Here is an 18,352-nt window from a genome sequence, read left to right as displayed (position 1 = left end):
ATTTAATTTAAAAGAATTGCAAAAAAAATAAATTACTAATATTACTGTATATAGAATTATTTCAGGCCTATTTACAAATCGGCCCGTAGTTGGGATTTAGTATTATCAACCCAAGGCATTCGATCTCGAGGCCACAATGCTCATCATGTGTTTGTTGGGTTGTTTAACAATTGGGCTCGGTTTCTAAATTAATGATAAAAATTTCATTGTAAAGTTTGGAATTGAAATATTTGCATAATTACATTAATTCTAAAAGCTTGTAGGGTCAAATTCTCCTTCAACAGTTTCCACATACTCTTCCCACCATTTCCTGGCTTCCTCCTTCTCACCCAACATTGTATATATGATTGCCTGCATAAATCATGATTATTAATCACTACAGAGAAATTATACAGTGCATGTGGTGAACATACATCTTAATTAATAATTAAGGTAAACATGGATTATGAACAACCTTGTAAAGAGGAAACCGACCATCTGAAGGGATACGTTGGTCATCCTTGAGACAGTTACACTCTAAGGCTTCCATGTATTTTCCCTGCATAATTAACTACATTGATTAATAACTAAAATCAATTCTTCTCCCCATATCTTCAACTGAAATTAGACCAAAATCGATTAGGTAATGGTTTTATGATGAGTAGGTACCTGACAAATGAGAATTTCTACTAATGCCATATCCACATTGTATGCAGGCTCAGGATCGTATTTATAGTTATTATATGCATTTCTCAGAAAGAACACAGCATCTTCTGGTTTCCCATATTTCATTAGCCGTATTGCCTCCATCTGAAAACATGTGAAGGCATTAACTTCAACTTCAATTTTTTGCACAAAAATCGCTTAAATCATCGATGAGTTTAGTAGTTGAGTGATTCTGCAATGGTAAAACAATGAACAGAGAACGCATAGTTAAGAGCATGCAAGAAGAGAACCTTAATACCATTAACCTCTTCAGCTGAAGGTCTCAAAGGAAGCCTGGAAAGAGTTCCAGGGGGATCTAATTTTGAAGACAGGTAAACATTCACGTCCAATAGCGATTTTAGTGCAGACCTTCCACCTAATGGATAAGCTACTACTACTTGCGGAGCTTTCTGATACAATTCTCTAGGCCCTGCAACTGCTTTAGGGTTCATTTTAAAGCAAGCACCGATGATACCCAGTACACAAGACAATGCTACTGATGCACCCACGGCGGTTCGTCTAATTTTGTTTTCATACCTGTTGTTTCTTGATGGTCTGGACGACCCGTCGTCTAGAGCACGAATCACAGGGTAGAAATCGTGCCTGATCGGTGGCCGGCATGCATTGACACTGGTAAGTGAATAAGCACAAGTCTGCTTTAGACTGAAATGAAGCTTAGTCCCCCGTTTACTGCTCAGAGAAGAAGGGATGCGTGCAAGCCTAGGAACTGGGGGTCCATTACCAAGAAACAGCATAGATTCCATGGTGGGTTTTTGTCTTGAGGAATTAGAATTCCCCCAATTATCGGTTGAAACTTAAATGGTTATATTTGATGAGAATTTAGAAATTAAGAGAGAGAGCCTTTCAAGTTGTGCAAGCAACGCATCTTTTTTGTTGCTTTCGACAGAAGCAACATTATTTAACTGGGCAAGGCATCAGAGTACCGTCAAGTATCATGTATAAGAAGTAGCAACTTGCATGTACTTTTTTCTTGAAACATAAGAATTCTCAAAGAAAATCTTGGAAAAGTTTTGTTTCTTAAAATCTTGGAGAGGATTAAATTGTGCCCCAGGTCATACAATGCTTCTTGTAAAAGCAATGTGATGTTTCTTTACTCCTTAAGCAAGATAGAAATCAAAATATACTTCATCTGGTGATCTTAACTGAGCTTCTGTTGCAGTTCTTCTCTCATGAATTTGGAAGAAATTTCATTATTATTATGTATTCGTTTCCTTAGGAAAGAGTCAATATTTCGTAGAGAAATTGTAAAAGCAATAGATTGATTAGGTATGCTTAATTTTACTCGTAAGCTGATGGGAAAATTCGATTTTCGCTTGGAGAATTTCTTGAATTCTTTTACTGGAAAGAGTAGACATGGTGCAGTAGCTGTAATATTAGCAGCTCCAATTGTGATCATTGCCGGAACATACATGGTATTTCGTCGTGCAAAACATGCTTGTAAACGCAAAAACGACGGCGTCTTTGCAAGGTCTATGTCCATAGGAGCTCTCCATGGAGGCATACTGTCCTTGGAAAGGCTAACTTATTATCATCAAGCTCGAGCAGACGCAGCATCACTTAACACAGCAGAATCTGAATTAAAAGTTCTACTCGCAGAGGAACAGCCTGATTTCAAAAAGCTCCAGGTTACACAAATCTTTTTGCATTTATTGTTTCTTGAATTCTTCTTGCTGGTTCTGCCTTTGACATTTGGCTTCTTATATTTGCTTTCTCAATTTGCATGGAAGAGCATTGTTGCAAAGCTGGAAATGAGTGGAAAGGAAGCATTTGCAGTGGAAATACTCGAAAGAGCAGTGGATAAGGCCAGAAAGGATAAAAAACCCCATGAAGCTTATGAAATTGAAATGTTGCTTGTTGAAATGCTCATTTACAAGGTTCTTTTTTTAACCCACTAGCCGATTTATTTATTTCATCAATATATTTTCTCATGATTTCAGTAATTTTTCCATTCTCTCTGTATTTTTCTCGCAATTTTCTTGATGATGCATCTCTAGGGAGATTACAAGAAGGCCTTAACCTGTGCATGCCTCAGTGACGAAGCAATTACTGATGCAAGACGACCTCTATTTAAGGCGAGGATTTGTCTTTTACTTGGTTTTTTTTTTTTTTTTTTTGAAATTATATATATTTACTTAGCTAACACAATTAAATCTTGCAGGCGATCATTCATATCATGTTAGAGCATCCAAAAGAAGAAGCCACAAAATGTTGGGAAGAATTCACAGAAGTTCGAACACTATTCCAGTATCCACCAAGTTCCCAAGAAGATGGCCAATCTCAGCAAGGCAGCACCAGTTTCAATGAATTTGAAATTTTTGTTAAGGTTCTCAAACAAAATATCGCCAAGGCTCACACTAAGAGATAACTAAGTAGAAAGACAGTGTAATCCATAACTACAACCTAAGGCTTGCGTGCCTCTTAATATTCTCGCTTTCCCCATTAGGGTTTGTGAACTTCATTGTTGGCTTAAGAACTTGGGAAATTAATTATACAATACTCGAAGTGTACAATGTTATAAGAGCAAGGTGGTGTCCAATCAATAAATAATATAACATATCTGTAAATGTGAGAAAGTGATTGATATGTTATAATTCTATTAGTATTAGTTTAGAATATCAAATTATATATGTGATTAGAGGTGAGCAGTTGACACGGAGCAACTAGTCTTGGATTTTATGGCAGACTTGGACCGGGGCTAATTTTTACATTTTAATTATTTTTTTTTTGATATTTTGGGTATTTTCATATTTTTGCATATTAGGATTTTAGACTTCTATTAGGATTAGTATTATTTTTGCATATTAGGATTTCTATTGTAAATAGCCTCCCTTGGCTATTAGGATTTTAGACTCCTATTAGGATTATGATTATTTTTGCATATTAGGATTTTATTTTTATTGTAAATAGCCTCCATTGACTATTAAGATTTTAGACTCCTATTAGGATTTGGATTATTTTTGCATATTAGGATTTTATTTCTATTATAAATAGCCTCCATTGGCTATTAGGAACTCACTTTCCAATTTTTAAGAAATTTCAATAAGACTTTTCGTCTTTTAACCTATCTTTTCTTTTATTTCGTCTTAACCAAACGATATTGGTTAAAACTCCTGACGGAGTCTAAATAGTCCTGTATCAGATTGGTATCAGAGCGAAGTTCGACCATGGCAGATAACCAAGAGGTGCGACTTGCTGCGATTGAGGCATCTTTGGCAGAATTGAGGGAGATGATCGGACAACTGACCCTGCAGCAGGGAATCCACCAACCCACCGCCGCCACACACCCCCAACCAGTCGCCAATCCTAAGGTCACCTATGTGGTGAAGAAAATCTTATGTTCAACAAAACAGGAGGATGAGACGCAAAGGAGGAAGATTTTCCAGGCAAAGTGCTGAGTAGGAGAGGCAATTTGCAGGCTAATTATAGATAGCTGCTGTAACGACCCGGAAACCGGACCGCTACCGGCGCTAGGATTCAGGTCGGCTTAAGGCCGCCATAACCCGTAGCAAGCCAAACATACATCCTGCGAACCTGTTTAATCCCATACATGATCAACAACATACATAAAAATTAAAACGTTTCTTTCCAAGCCTAACCTGTGCATACATAACATATCATAAACCCCTCGTTGGAGTCCTCATCAAATACTCCAATGGGTAACATAACATATGATAGGCTTAGATAACATAAACATCATAAAAACATTTTTGGATCATATACACAAGGGATTAAAACAAACTCCAGTCAAGCACATTCTAAACTTTCATTACATTACATAACATACTTTTACATTACAAATAAACCATGTCCACCACTAGGCTATTACATAAACTTCTCTTACTCTTCTTGACTTCTCTATCTACTCAGCACCTGCAAGACTGGGGTTAGGGGAGAGGGGGTGAGCTAAAAAGCCCAGTGAGCAGAAAGTAAAAACATTTGATTTAATTCCTCCATTTTTAGGTTTATTATTGTTTATTTTATTATTCTTTTTCTTATTATCATTATTATTATTATTATTATTATTATTATTATTATTATTATTATTATTTCATTGTTTTATTTAACTTTTTCTTTTTCTTTTCATGCTTTCATGAAATGCAACACATCACAGCTAATCACATAAAGGATGGTATTGTCACCATTAGTCCTCAACATCTCCAAATGCCAGGGGCGTAGAATGGGCCTCACTGGTCTTTTTCTTACATAACATAGCATTCTAAAGTGCCAGGGGCGTAGAATGGGCCTCGCTGGTCTTTCTCTTACATAGTGCCAGGGGCGTAGAATGGGCCTCGCTGGTCTTCCGTAACATATCATCATAACATAACATCAGAGGACTATGGATCACCCAACAACCATCCACATCAACATCAATTTATGCAATGCAATGCAGCATATTCGTGAATTCTAATGCAAACATCCTGAAATATTGCATGGCATAATGATGCATGGGCAATGCTTTATGATTCATTCATTTATTCATTTACTTTACTTTAAAACTTAAGGAGTTGTTCCACTCACCTGGTGACTGAAGCTTTAACAACGAACTCTGAACGACTATCTCACAACCGGGGGTCTCGGTTCCTCGGGTCTGAACCTACACAGGTGGACTCAAATGAGGCACCAAACAACAAGAACATAACTCTAAACATACCCCCAAAAACCTCCTAAAAACACCTCAAAACAACCCTAGAAAACATGCAAGAAAAGGCTGGGAAGGGCACTTTCGGCGGCACCTTCGGCGGCCGAAAGTCCCTCCAGAGCCGAAAGTCAGGCAGGTTCGGCGGCACCTTCGGCGGCCGAAACTCCCAGACAGAGACGAAACTCATGCATGTTCGGCGGCACCTTCGGCGGCCGAAAGTCTCGGACAGAGCCGAAACTCCCACTTTCGGGGGCAGGCTTCGGCAGCCTAAAGCTGCCTCCCAAGCTGGTTCGGCGGCCGAAAGTGCCTTCGGCTGCCGAACCTGGTTTTTGCCAAAGGGCAGAAACTTGGTTCTTCATGCCCATTTCAACCCCCTACACAACCAATCATGCATAACCCTATTCTACAACATGCATACTCAAGCATACAAGCTCCTAGGGGCCTCAAACTAATTTAAACCCCAACTATAACACACAAGCAAGCCACATTGTTCACAAATCACATAAAACCTAACATTTGCATAAAAACTCATACAACCCTATACATGCCATTCTACCCTATAAAACAACTTAAAACTTACTTAAAATACATAAGGAGCTTAAGATCGGCTCTTACCTCTTGAAGATCGAGAGGGAGACGACCTAAACTTGGAGATCCACGAAAATGAGCTTCTGAGTTCCCAAAGCTCCAAAACTTGTTTCAAAAGTTCAAAACCTTCAATGCAAGCTTAAAACTCAAGAAAAATGGTGGGGATTTGAAGGAAAAGCACTAGATTGGGAAGAGGGAGGTCGGAAGCTAGCTGTGGCCGAAAATGGGAGAAAGCTCGCCCATTTCGGCTAAGTGACCCTTTTATAGTGGCTGGCCAGACCACGTTCGGGGGCCGAACTTGCCTCCGCATACATGCCATGTTCGGCGGCCGAACTTGAATTTCGGCGGCCGAACCTGACTTTCGGCGGCCGAACCTGGGCTTCCCTTACTCATGCTTTCGGGGGCCTAACGTGCCTCCAAAACGCATGCATGTTCGGCGGCCGAACTTGACTTTCGGCGGCCGAACCTGGGTTTTCCTCCAAAGACTTTTCATGCAAAAACTCATTAAATTTTTTATACTTAAAACCATGAAATACCTTAAAACATTTTATGAAAACATATTTCCACCCTACTAGAGGCTTCCGACATCCGAGATTCCACCGGACGGTAGGAATTCCGATACCGGAGTCTAGCCGGGTATTACATTCTCCCCCCCTTAAGAACATTCGTCCCCGAATGTTCACCAAACAACACATAACATACATACTAAGCACATAAAACACTTCACACTTACCTTAAAAGAGATGAGGATATTGCTGGAGCATGGACTCCCGTGTCTCCCACGTGCACTCTTCCAAGTTGTGGTGGTTCCATAGGACTTTCACCATCGGGATTTCCTTGTTTCTTAACTTTCTGATCTGGGTGTCTATGATCCGTACTGGCTATTCAACATAGGTGAGATCCTCTTGGACCTCCACATCAGGCTCACTAAGAACCTTGCTCGGATCTGACACAAACTTCCTCAACATCGAAACATGGAAAACCGGATGGATTCTTGCCATTGAAGCAGGTAAATCCAGCTTGTACGACACATTCCCAATCTTTTGCAAGATTTCAAAGGGTCCGATGTATTGTGGGGCTAGTTTACCTTTCTTCCCGAAGCGAACCACTCCCTTCATTGGAGACACCTTGAGCAATACCAGATCCCCCTCCTGAAACTCTAACTGTCTCCTGCGGACGTCTGCATAACTCTTCTGTCTGCTTGTAGCAGTCTTGATTCTCTCTCTGATTATGGGTACCACCCTGCTGGTAATTTCTACTAGCTCAGGCCCTGCCAAGGCCTTCTCTCCAACTTCCTCCCAGCAAACAGGTGATCTGCACTTCCTTCCGTACAAAGCTTCATATGGAGCCATCCCGATGCTAGCATGATGGCTGTTGTTGTAGGCAAACTCCACCAAAGGTAGATGCTGCCTCCAAGAACCGCCAAAGTCCAGCACACACATCCTGAGCATATCCTCTATAGTCTGGATGGTCCTTTCTGACTGTCCATCAGTCTGGGGGTGGAAGGCAGTACTGAAATCCAACCTAGTACCCATGGCATTCTGCAGACTCCGCCAAAACCTGGAGGTGAACTGGGGCCCTCTATCTGACACTATCGAAACAGGAACCCCATGCAGCCTGACGATCTCATCCACATATACCTGCGCCAACTTATCCACAGAGTAGCCACTCCTGACAGGAATGAAGTGAGCAGATTTGGTGAGTCTGTCCACAATCACCCATATGGAGTCTAATCTGTTGGACGTCGCCGGTAACCCTACTACGAAGTCCATAGCTATATTTTCCCATTTCCATTCTGGAATCGGTAGCGGGTTAAGCATTCCAGCAGGTTTCTGATGTTCCAGCTTCACCCTCTGACATATTTCGCAGGCTGACACGAACTGTGCCACTTCTTTCTTCATTGCCGGCCACCAATAAACTTTCTTCAAATCTTGATACATCTTGGTGGCTCCGGGGTGAATGCTGTATCTTGCATTATGAGCCTCTCTCATAATGTCTCCTTTTAGCCCTATGTCATCTGGTACACATAATCGACTCCCATAGCGGAGGATCCCCTTACTGTCGAATCTGAACTCACTATCATTGCCTGACTGAACAGTCCTGGCAATCTTCACTAACTCGGGGTCCTCATGCTGTTTCTGAGCGACTTGCTCAAGGAACACGGGTGTCACTTTCATCTGAGCCAACAAGGCACCTGTACCCGACAACTCTAACTGTAGCCCTTCTTCGATGAGCTTGTAGAACTCCTTTACTACTGGTCTTCGTTCTGCTGTGATGTGGGATAGACTGCCGAGTGATTTCCGGCTTAAGGCATCAGCTACAACATTAGCCTTACCCGGATGATACTGAATTTTGCAATCGTAGTCACTGAGCAGTTCTACCCATCTTCTCTGTCTCAAATTCAAATCTCTTTGACTCAGGATGTGCTGCAGGCTCTTATGATCTGTGAAGATCTCACATTTTACCCCATAAAGGTAATGCCTCCACATCTTGAGTGCAAAGATTACTGCTGCCATCTCAAGGTCATGTGTGGGGTAATTCAACTCATGCTTCTTCAGCTGCCTAGAAGCATAAGCAATCACCCTCTCATTCTGCATCAGTACACAACCCAGTCCCACACGGGACGCATCACAAAAGACTGTAAAGTCCTCATCACTAGATGGCAGAGCTAAAACTGGTGCTGAAGTCAACCTCTTCTTAAGCTCTTCAAAACTCTCTTCGCACTGGTCGGTCCATAGAAACTTCTGATTCTTCCTGGTTAACCTGGTCAGAGGAGCTGCTATCTTTGAGAAGTCCTGAACGAACCTCCTGTAGTAACCAGCCAAACCCAAGAAACTTCTAATCTCTGTCACTGAAGTGGGTCTAGGCCAATTAGCCACAGTTTCTGTCTTCTTGGGGTCCACCTCAATACCATTCTCTGACACTACATGCCCCAAGAACGAAATGCTCCTCAGCCAGAACTCACATTTAGAGAACTTGGCATACAAGCCATGTTCCCTCAAAGTCTGCAAGACCAACCGCAGATGATGGGCATGCTCTTCTGCATTCCTGGAATACACTAAGATATCATCTATGAAGACAATAACGAAGTGATCCAGGTATTGGCTAAATACTCTGTTCATGAGATCCATGAATGCTGCAGGGGCGTTTGTTAACCCGAACGGCATCACTAGGAACTCAAAATGCCCATATCTGGTCCTGAATGCTGTCTTCGGCACGTCTTCATCTCTGATCCTCAGCTGATGATACCCAGATCTCAGATCTATCTTGGAGAAACAACCTGCTCCTGCTAGCTGGTCGAATAGATCATCGATCCTAGGCAATGGGTACTTGTTCTTGGTAGTGACCTTGTTCAACTGTCTATAGTCGATACAAAGTCTGAGGGATCCATCCTTCTTTTTCACGAACAACACTGGAGCACCCCAAGGTGAGGTACTCGGTCGGATGAAACCCTTATCTACCAGCTCTTGTAACTGTTCCTTAAGCTCTTTCAGCTCTGCTGGCGCCATCCTGTAGGGAGGGATAGAGATCGGTCTGGTTCCTGGCATCAATTCTATCTCGAACTCTATCTCCCTAGGAGGCGGTAAACCTGGCAGCTCGTCTGGGAAAACATCTAAGAACTCTCTAACCACAGGCACTGAGGCGGGCTCTCTGACATCTCTGTCTAGCTCTCTCACATGAGCTAGATAACCCTGACAACCCCTCCTGAGCAGCCTACGAGCCTGTAGGGCTGATATCAAACCTCTAGGTGTACTCCCCCTGTCTCCTCTAAAGACAACCTCTGACCCATCCTGACATCTGAACTTAACTACCTTGTCTCTGCAATCCAAGGTAGCACCATGGGTAGATAGCCAATCCATCCCTAGAATGACGTCAAAATCTGTCAAGTCTAGAACCACTAGGTCGGCGGATAGGCATCTTCCCTCTATGAAAACTGGACTGTACTGGCAGACTGACTCTGCCACTGACGGGTCACACTTGGGTCCACTGACCCATAGGGGACACTCTAACCCAGAGACCATCAAACCCAACCTCTCGACCGCTCTCGGAGAAACAAAAGAATGGGATGCACCCGGGTCCATTAAGGCATAAGCATCTGAACAACCAATGATGATATTACCTGACACCACGGTGTTGGATGCGTTTGCCTCCTGCTGCGTCATTGTGAAGATCCGTGCTGGAGCTGACGGACCTTCCCCTCTGTAAACTGATGAAGAAGAGGCTGACCCTCTCCCTCGGCCTCTGCCACTAGCCTGTGTTGCGGCTGAAGCTGCTGGCTGTGCTACGCTACCCGAAGTTGTCTGCTGGGGCTGTGCCGTAGGAACTGCTCTCGGACATTCCCAAGACATGTGTCCCTCTTGCCCACACCTGTAGCAGGCTGTCGTCCCAAACCGGCATACTCCCCTGTGTAGCTTACCACACCTTGCACACACTGCATTATCAGTGCCAGAGCTTGAGCCACTTCCTAATCCCAGACCTGACTTAATTCTATTCCAGAACTTATTCTTCTTTGGTTTCTTAGTGGTACTGCCCCACTTCTTACTAGCTGAACTCAAGGATGAAGGGTCTATCCTTCCCCCGCCTGGGGTCTTAAAACCAGAAGGTTGTGCCACTGACTGCTTGACTTTTCCCTCTATTACGGCACTAGCCTCCATTCTCCTGGCCATGTCTATAATGGCATGGAAACTTTCTCTATCAGCTGACTGAATCAAAGAGGAATACCTAGAATTGAGCCTCATGATATACCTCCTCGACTTCTCCGGATCTGTGTCCAGATGTTGCCCAGCAAACGGCAACAACTCTAAGAATCTATCGGTGTACTCATCGACACCCATTTCATCTGTCTGCTTCAGCTGTTCAAACTCAATCATCTTCAGCTCCCTGGAACTGTCAGGGAAAGCCCATCCTGCGAACTCATTCGCAAACTCCTCCCATGAAAGACTGTCCACCCTCGGTTTCACATAGCCCTTGAACCACTCACGGGCCTTTTTGCATTTCAGGGTGAAACCAGCCATCTGAATGGCTCTGCTATCATCCGCACCTATCTCATCTGTAATTGTTTTGACCTTCTCCAGGTACACAAACGGATCATCACCGGTATCAAACTGGGGAGCACCCAACTTCATATAGTCGGTCATCTTGGCCTTGCTCCCTCCAGATGAGGTAGGTTGAGGTCTTTGGGTTTCTGTAACTGCGGTTTCTGCTGGTGGTGGAGGTGCGGCATCCCCTGGGATAGGGTTTGCTGTGCCTGGATGGAAGGATGGAGGTGGGTACATAGGGTACTGTGGATACTGTGGGTAGAAAGGTGGGTATGGCATGTGAGAAGGGTAAGGATTAAAACTGGGGTAATCCGATGTACCTCCCATCGAATACCCGTGGTATGGTGAAAAAGGTGGGTACTGGGGTGGTGGAACAAACCCCGAGGCCTGAGTGCCTCCCTGAGACTCACCCATGCCCTCTTCTGGCATGCTTACACCAAGGCTACCGTCCCTCCTCTGCTCCACATCCATCTCTTCTTCTCCATCAACTAACATTCTTTCTTGAACTGTACCCCTTACTGATCTGCTTCTACCCAGATCCAAAGACCTTCTAGGGTCCCTCACTGCTCTGTCCCTGTTGGACCTGGTTGACATTGCCCTTGGCAATGCTGGAGGACGGGCGCTCGTGCCCTCATCCTCCGGTGGTACTCTAGTCAATCTAGCTGATCGACGAGTTCCTCGCATTCTGTTTACTGAAAAACAGCACAGATAACAAAACATTAGCATCAAATGGTTCATGTGGAAACACATGAACCCACATCATATACACATCATATTCATAGCATATCTCATGGCATACATACTTTCATTCTAGACAGGACTCTACATCCTATCCTAGTGGACATGATTTCCTATTGTGCTTGACCTTTCTATCACATCTATGAGCCCGACACTCTAGGTCCGACCATATGAACCTAGGGCTCTGATACCACTCTGTAACGACCCGGAAACCGGACCGCTACCGGCGCTAGGATTCAGGTCGGCTTAAGGCCGCCAGAACCCGTAGCAAGCCAAACATACATCCTGCGAACCTGTTTAATCCCATACATGATCAACAACATACATAAAAATTAAAACTTTTCTTTCCAAGCCTAACCTGTGCATACATAACATATCATAAACCCCTCGTTGGAGTCCTCATCAAATACTCCAATGGGTAACATAACATATGATAGGCTTAGATAACATAAACATCATAAAAACATTTTTGGATCATATACACAAGGGATTAAAACAAACTCCAGTCAAGCACATTCTAAACTTTCATTACATTACATAACATACTTTTACATTACAAATAAACCATGTCCACCACTAGGCTATTACATAAACTTCTCTTACTCTTCTTGACTTCTCTATCTACTCAGCACCTGCAAGACTGGGGTTAGGGAAGAGGGGGTGAGCTAAAAAGCCCAGTGAGCAGAAAGTAAAAACATTTGATTTAATTCCTCCATTTTTAGGTTTATTATTGTTTATTTTATTATTCTTTTTCTTATTATCATCATTATTATTATTATTATTATTATTATTATTATTATTATTTCATTGTTTTATTTAACTTTTTCTTTTTCTTTTCATGCTTTCATGAAATGCAACACATCACAGCTAATCACATAAAGGATGGTATTGTCACCATTAGTCCTCAACATCTCCAAATGCCAGGGGCGTAGAATGGGCCTCACTGGTCTTTCTCTTACATAACATAGCATTCTAAAGTGCCAGGGGCGTAGAATGGGCCTCGCTGGTCTTTCTCTTACATAGTGCCAGGGGCGTAGAATGGGCCTCGCTGGTCTTCCGTAACATATCATCATAACATAACATCAGAGGACTATGGATCACCCAACAACCATCCACATCAACATCAATTTATGCAATGCAGCATATTCGTGAATTCTAATGCAAACATCCTGAAATATTGCATGGCATAATGATGCATGGGCAATGCTTTATGATTCATTCATTTATTCATTTACTTTACTTTAAAACTTAAGGAGTTGTTCCACTCACCTGGTGACTGAAGCTTTAACAACGAACTCTGAACGACTATCTCACAACCGGGGGTCTCGGTTCCTCGGGTCCGAACCTACACAGGTGGACTCAAATGAGGCACCAAACAACAAGAACATAACTCTAAACATACCCCCAAAAACCTCCTAAAAACACCTCAAAACAACCCTAGAAAACATGCAAGAAAAGGCTGGGAAGGGCACTTTCGGCGGCACCTTCGGCGGCCGAAAGTCCCTCCAGAGCCGAAAGTCAGGCAGGTTCGGCGGCACCTTCGGCGGCCGAAACTCCCAGACAGAGACGAAACTCATGCATGTTCGGCGGCACCTTCGGCGGCCGAAAGTCTCGGACAGAGCCGAAACTCCCACTTTCGGGGGCAGGCTTCGGCAGCCTAAAGCTGCCTCCCAAGCTGGTTCGGCGGCCGAAAGTGCCTTCGGCTGCCGAACCTGGTTTCTGCCAAAGGGCAGAAACTTGGTTCTTCATGCCCATTTCAACCCCCTACACAACCAATCATGCATAACCCTATTCTACAACATGCATACTCAAGCATACAAGCTCCTAGGGGCCTCAAACTAATTTAAACCCCAACTACAACACACAAGCAAGCCACATTGTTCACAAATCACATAAAACCTAACATTTGCTTAAAAACTCATACAACCCTATACATGCCATTCTACCCCATAAAACAACTTAAAACTTACTTAAAACACATAAGGAGCTTAAGATCGGCTCTTACCTCTTGAAGATCGAGAGGGAGACGACCTAAACTTGGAGATCCACGAAAATGAGCTTCTGAGTTCCCAAAGCTCCAAAACTTGTTTCAAAAGTTCAAAACCTTCAATGCAAGCTTAAAACTCAAGAAAAATGGTGGGGATTTGAAGGAAAAGCACTAGATTGGGAAGAGGGAGGTCGGAAGCTAGCTGTGGCCGAAAATGGGAGAAAGCTCGCCCATTTCGGCTAAGTGACCCTTTTATAGTGGCTGGCCAGACCACGTTCGGGGGCCGAACTTGCCTCCGCATACATGCCATGTTCGGCGGCCGAACTTGACTTTCGGCGGCCGAACCTGGGCTTCCCTTACTCATGCTTTCGGGGGCCTAACGTGCCTCCAAAACGCATGCATGTTCGGCGGCCGAACTTGACTTTCGGCGGCCGAACCTGGGTTTTCCTCCAAAGACTTTTCATGCAAAAACTCATTAAATTTTTTATACTTAAAACCATGAAATACCTTAAAACATTTTATGAAAACATATTTCCACCCTACTAGAGGCTTCCGACATCCGAGATTCCACCGGACGGTAGGAATTCCGATACCGGAGTCTAGCCGGGTATTACAGCTGCAGTTGTGAGAATCTGATAGCTAAGCAATTGGTGGAGAAATTGCAGTTGTCTATACAGCCGCATCCTTCACCATACAAAGTCGGATGGATTAAGGAAGGTCCGACAATTGAGGTCAACAGAATATGCAGCGTGCCTATCTCGATCGGTAAATCTTATACTGAACTTGTTAATTGTGATGTTGTGGATATGGATTGCTGTGGAATTTTGCTAGGTCGCCCTTGGCAGTTCGATGTTGATGCTTTGTATAAAGGGAAGGAGAACTCATACATGTTCACGTGGAATCAAAAGAAGATTACTATCTTGCCTTCCGATTCTGCGAAACATTCTAAAGTGGAAGAGAAGAATGTTGTTGCTATTTCTACGGGAGTGCAGAAGCTATCAGGCGCAGTTGAGAAATCTGGGGGCACACTGGCTTTATTGGTGAGAGAAAAAAGTACAATGGAGGATGCACCATCTTTACCACCACCCGTCAAAGAGTTGTTGAAGGAGTTTCCTAAAATAGTGGAGGAATCATCAAAGCTTCCACCTCCGCGGGATATCCAAAATCAAATTGATCTCATTCCTGGATCAAAATTACCGAATCTGCCTCATTACAAGATGAGTCCAAAGGAGAGTGAAATCCTCCAAAACCAGGTGGAATTTGCTTACAACAGTATTGCAGTAAGCAACTTGGCAAAGCAGCACGTGGATGTTTTCAAACAGGTACAACAATACCTTACAGAAGCCGATGACAAATATAAAGCTACAGCTGATAAATATAGGCGTTTCAAGTCCTTCAATGTCGGTGATCAAGTTATGGTGTATTTACGCAAGGAGCGTGCTGGAGGACAGAAAAAGCTTGACGCCAAGAAGATTGGTCCATTCCGGATCATTCAGAAGATCAATGACAATGCTTATGTTCTTGACCTCCCACATGAAATGAAAATTTCCAAGACGTTTAATGTTGCAGATCTATTTCAGTACTAACCTGCTGATGGCAACTCGAGGACGAGTTCTTTACAAGTGGAAGGGAATGACACGGAGCAACTAGCCTTGAATTTTACGGCAGACTTGGACCGGGGCTAACTTTTGCATTTTAATTATTATTTTTGAATATTTTGGGTATTTTCATATTTTTGCATATTAGGATTTTAGACTCCTATTAGGATTAGGATTATTTTTGCATATTAGGATTTCTATTGTAAATAGCCTCCCTTGGCTATTAGGATTTTAAACTCCTATTAGGATTATGATTATTTTTGCATATTAGGATTTTATTTCTATTATAAATAGCCTCCCTTGGCTATTAGGAACTCACTTTCCAATTTTTAAGAAATTTCAATAAGACTTTTCGTCTTTTAGCCTATCTTTTCTCTTATTTCGTCTTAACCAAACGATATTGGTTAAAAGTCTAAATAGTCCTGTATCAGCAGTATTCGATTTAAATAAAAAAAAATCGATTGAATCGAATTAATTTAAAATTTTCATTTCGGTTTGATTTTTAATTTTAAAAATTTCAATTATTTTATTTTGATTCAATTTTGATCAGAAAAAAATCAAAAAAATAAACCGAACCGATTAGGGATACTAGTATATTATTTTCAATTATATAAGAAGATTAGATCAAAGTTAAAATATTTCTGATGATCTGAGATCCAGAAAATAGGGTTTTACAATGGGTTCTGTAAGACAGAAAAAGCCTAGACCTAGAGGACTGTATTTCTCCTTTTATCTGTCTCCTTTTGTCCGCTAGTGACGTGTAACAGAATGTATGTCATTGGGCCACCTGTCCCTGTCTCGTTGATATGGACGTACGAGGAAATCAGATCGTTGTCCCATGCGTAACGGCCTCTGGTTCTTCCCGGGCGTGCATGCGGGTGGTCCCCTGTGACGGATGGGTAGGCCTCCCTCCTGATCCTGAGCTGGGCCGAAAGGTAGAATTAAGACTGAACCCAGAGAGGATCTGTTCGTTGGGCCGACAATGCTGGGCCGGCCTGGTTGAAGAGACTAACTGGAGTCCGGTCTCAAGGCTGAGCGGATCGGACCTGGTGCATGTGTGAGGCTTGAGGGCCTCTAGATAATGGGCTGGTATCATGGGCCTAGCCCCAGACCGGGGTGGAGAAATCCAGCGGTCATCAATTGCTCCTTTACCTTCTCGTCAGTTATTGCCCGACTGACGAGGGGGTAAATACCAAGAATCATTATGACCGCGTCATTTAAGTACAGTTTGCCTCAAAACACCCTTTCACCTTATTGTCATTTTGAATTTTGAATTCTCTCTGTCTTCTCCAAGTTCTTGCTTTTCTCTGCTCTTCATGCGCACTGCCATCGTCATCTCCCTGTCTTTATCTTCAAGGTACGCTTTTCTTTTTCCATGGATAGTTCTAAGCTCCCATGGAATATCTAGATATCACTCTTTTTCATCTCCGGGCCTCTTACTGGAATGGGAGGATTGTTCTTCCCAATCCTCATCCCTCTGGTCTGATCGACTCTCAGAAAGACGTAAGCTTAGTTTTCTTTGTTAAACAGAAGGAATATGGCTTATCCTTTCCCTTTTCTCCCTTCTTTGACGAGGTTTTCCGGTATTTCGAGATTACTCCCCGAATACTGACTCCTAATGCCATTCTCTTTATGTCTTCTTTCGAATTTGTTTATCTGAGTCGAGATTTCGTGCCCACAGTGCTTCTATTCATTTCCTTCTTCAAGCTAGTCAAGGCGAGCCAAAAATTTTATTACTTTGCCCCTCGTGGAGGCCTGTTCTAATCTTGCTTTTGTGATTTTTGTTGAGAATTGCTCTGACTTTCCCCGATTTTGGATTTTTTGCAGCTTTTGAAGTGAAGATGGATCAGATTAAGCCCCTTAAGAATTTCACGCCGTCCAGGGAGAACATGAACACTGCCTTGGACGCCTTCCTAGCGGGGCGATTGGTGGAGGAGGATACTCAACAAGTAGCCGAAGTCATATCGTCCAGGTCGTCTGGCCGGCCTCCTCCCCCGGCTCCTGCCCGAGCTCCGAAGTCGAGCTCTCGAGGTGCCGAATCTTCAAGGCCGCCAAGCCACTGCAGGTCGGGCTCGACCACTCAAGCTGTTCAAGCCCCCCGGTCCCCACGAAGGGTCGAAGCCTGCCCCAACCTCTGGCGATGCTTCTAGAGAGAGGCTCGAGGCCTCCATAGCTGGGGTGATGGTCCCTGTAAGCAGGACTGAGATCGCCTCTGTGGAGAATGTTCAGAGAGTCCTTGCTGAGGTCGGTCCAGTTACTGAAGAGAGGGAACTCAGTTCTGCAGATGGTGGGGGTGTAGCGGAGAAGGTCGGGGACAAGCGTCCTACCTCCACCGAAGTGCCTGCCCCGGTTCTCATTTCAGAGAAGTTTCGGGTTTCTAGAAGACCGGCTCTTGTTCTCCTTCCTCTCGAGAAAAAGAAGGATGTTCCCGTGGTGCCCCTGATGTCTGCTCCTGACTCAAACTCATGGAATAACACGATTTCTGAAGTTTATTGTGGAATACAAGACACAGTTTACATATGTAACATAAAGCAGTTCATGGTGGATTCGTATCAGGATTTCCTTGCTGGAAATGGTGAAGATGATCAACTTGCCGTCGATTTAGATATAGAGCGCTTGTGCTATGAGAAACAGAGATCTGCTGCACTCAGTCAAGCTTCTGTTGATGCTTTCAAGCGTGTGTTCCGTGATATTCAAAGTTTAGCTTACAAGTATGCAAGTAAGGACAATGCATTGATGGCTATGTTTAAATCAGGAAGCAAGGATAATCTGCTAAAATTAGTCCAGCATAGTATGTGTGTAGGTGATAGTGATGTAAATAATGCCCCTAGGCATGTAAGTCCTTTGAGGACTGTTTTTCCTCCAGCCCGTGTAGATAATTAGCATAGGCTGTACTGTACTTTCCTTTTAATGAAATTTCATTTTCATTTACTCTACTTGTTTTTCCTTTTTACCCTCAAGCTCATCAGGACTGAAATTCTATCAATTGGCTGAACCTTTATCTTATAAATTTCTCCATTTCACTAAGGCATTCTTATCTGTAAGCTCTTTTCGAGCT

The 18,352-nt window shown here is 43.3% G+C and overlaps 2 protein-coding genes across 3 annotated transcripts; one reads left to right on the top strand and one right to left on the bottom strand.

The window, feature by feature from the left end:
• Window positions 1–46: 46 nt before the first annotated feature.
• LOC110605644 lies at window positions 47–1,486 on the bottom strand. The gene is made up of 4 exons (XM_021744280.2): window positions 936–1,486; window positions 649–789; window positions 455–538; window positions 47–351 (listed from the first exon to the last, which is right to left on the bottom strand). Exons 1-4 carry the CDS (start codon window positions 1,446–1,448, stop codon window positions 250–252), a joined length of 840 nt encoding a protein of 279 aa, XP_021599972.1. The 5' UTR covers window positions 1,449–1,486; the 3' UTR covers window positions 47–249.
• A 192-nt stretch (window positions 1,487–1,678) lies between these two features.
• On the top strand, window positions 1,679–3,382 carry LOC110605578. 2 transcript variants are annotated; one of them, XM_021744202.2, is made up of 4 exons: window positions 1,680–2,330; window positions 2,433–2,579; window positions 2,700–2,777; window positions 2,864–3,380. In XM_021744202.2, exons 1-4 carry the CDS (start codon window positions 1,974–1,976, stop codon window positions 3,068–3,070), a joined length of 789 nt encoding a protein of 262 aa, XP_021599894.1. In that variant the 5' UTR covers window positions 1,680–1,973; the 3' UTR covers window positions 3,071–3,380. The 2 variants fall into 2 exon arrangements, with proteins under 2 accessions (XP_021599892.1, XP_021599894.1); XM_021744200.2 differs by having other exon boundaries at window positions 1,679–2,579; window positions 2,864–3,382.
• Window positions 3,383–18,352: the final 14,970 nt, after the last annotated feature.

Source organism: Manihot esculenta, chromosome 17, assembly GCF_001659605.2.
Source record: "Manihot esculenta cultivar AM560-2 chromosome 17, M.esculenta_v8, whole genome shotgun sequence".
Lineage (NCBI taxonomy): Eukaryota > Viridiplantae > Streptophyta > Magnoliopsida > Malpighiales > Euphorbiaceae > Manihot > Manihot esculenta.
Note: the sequence above shows the minus strand (reverse complement) of the source record. Positions and strands in the feature narration are given on the sequence as shown.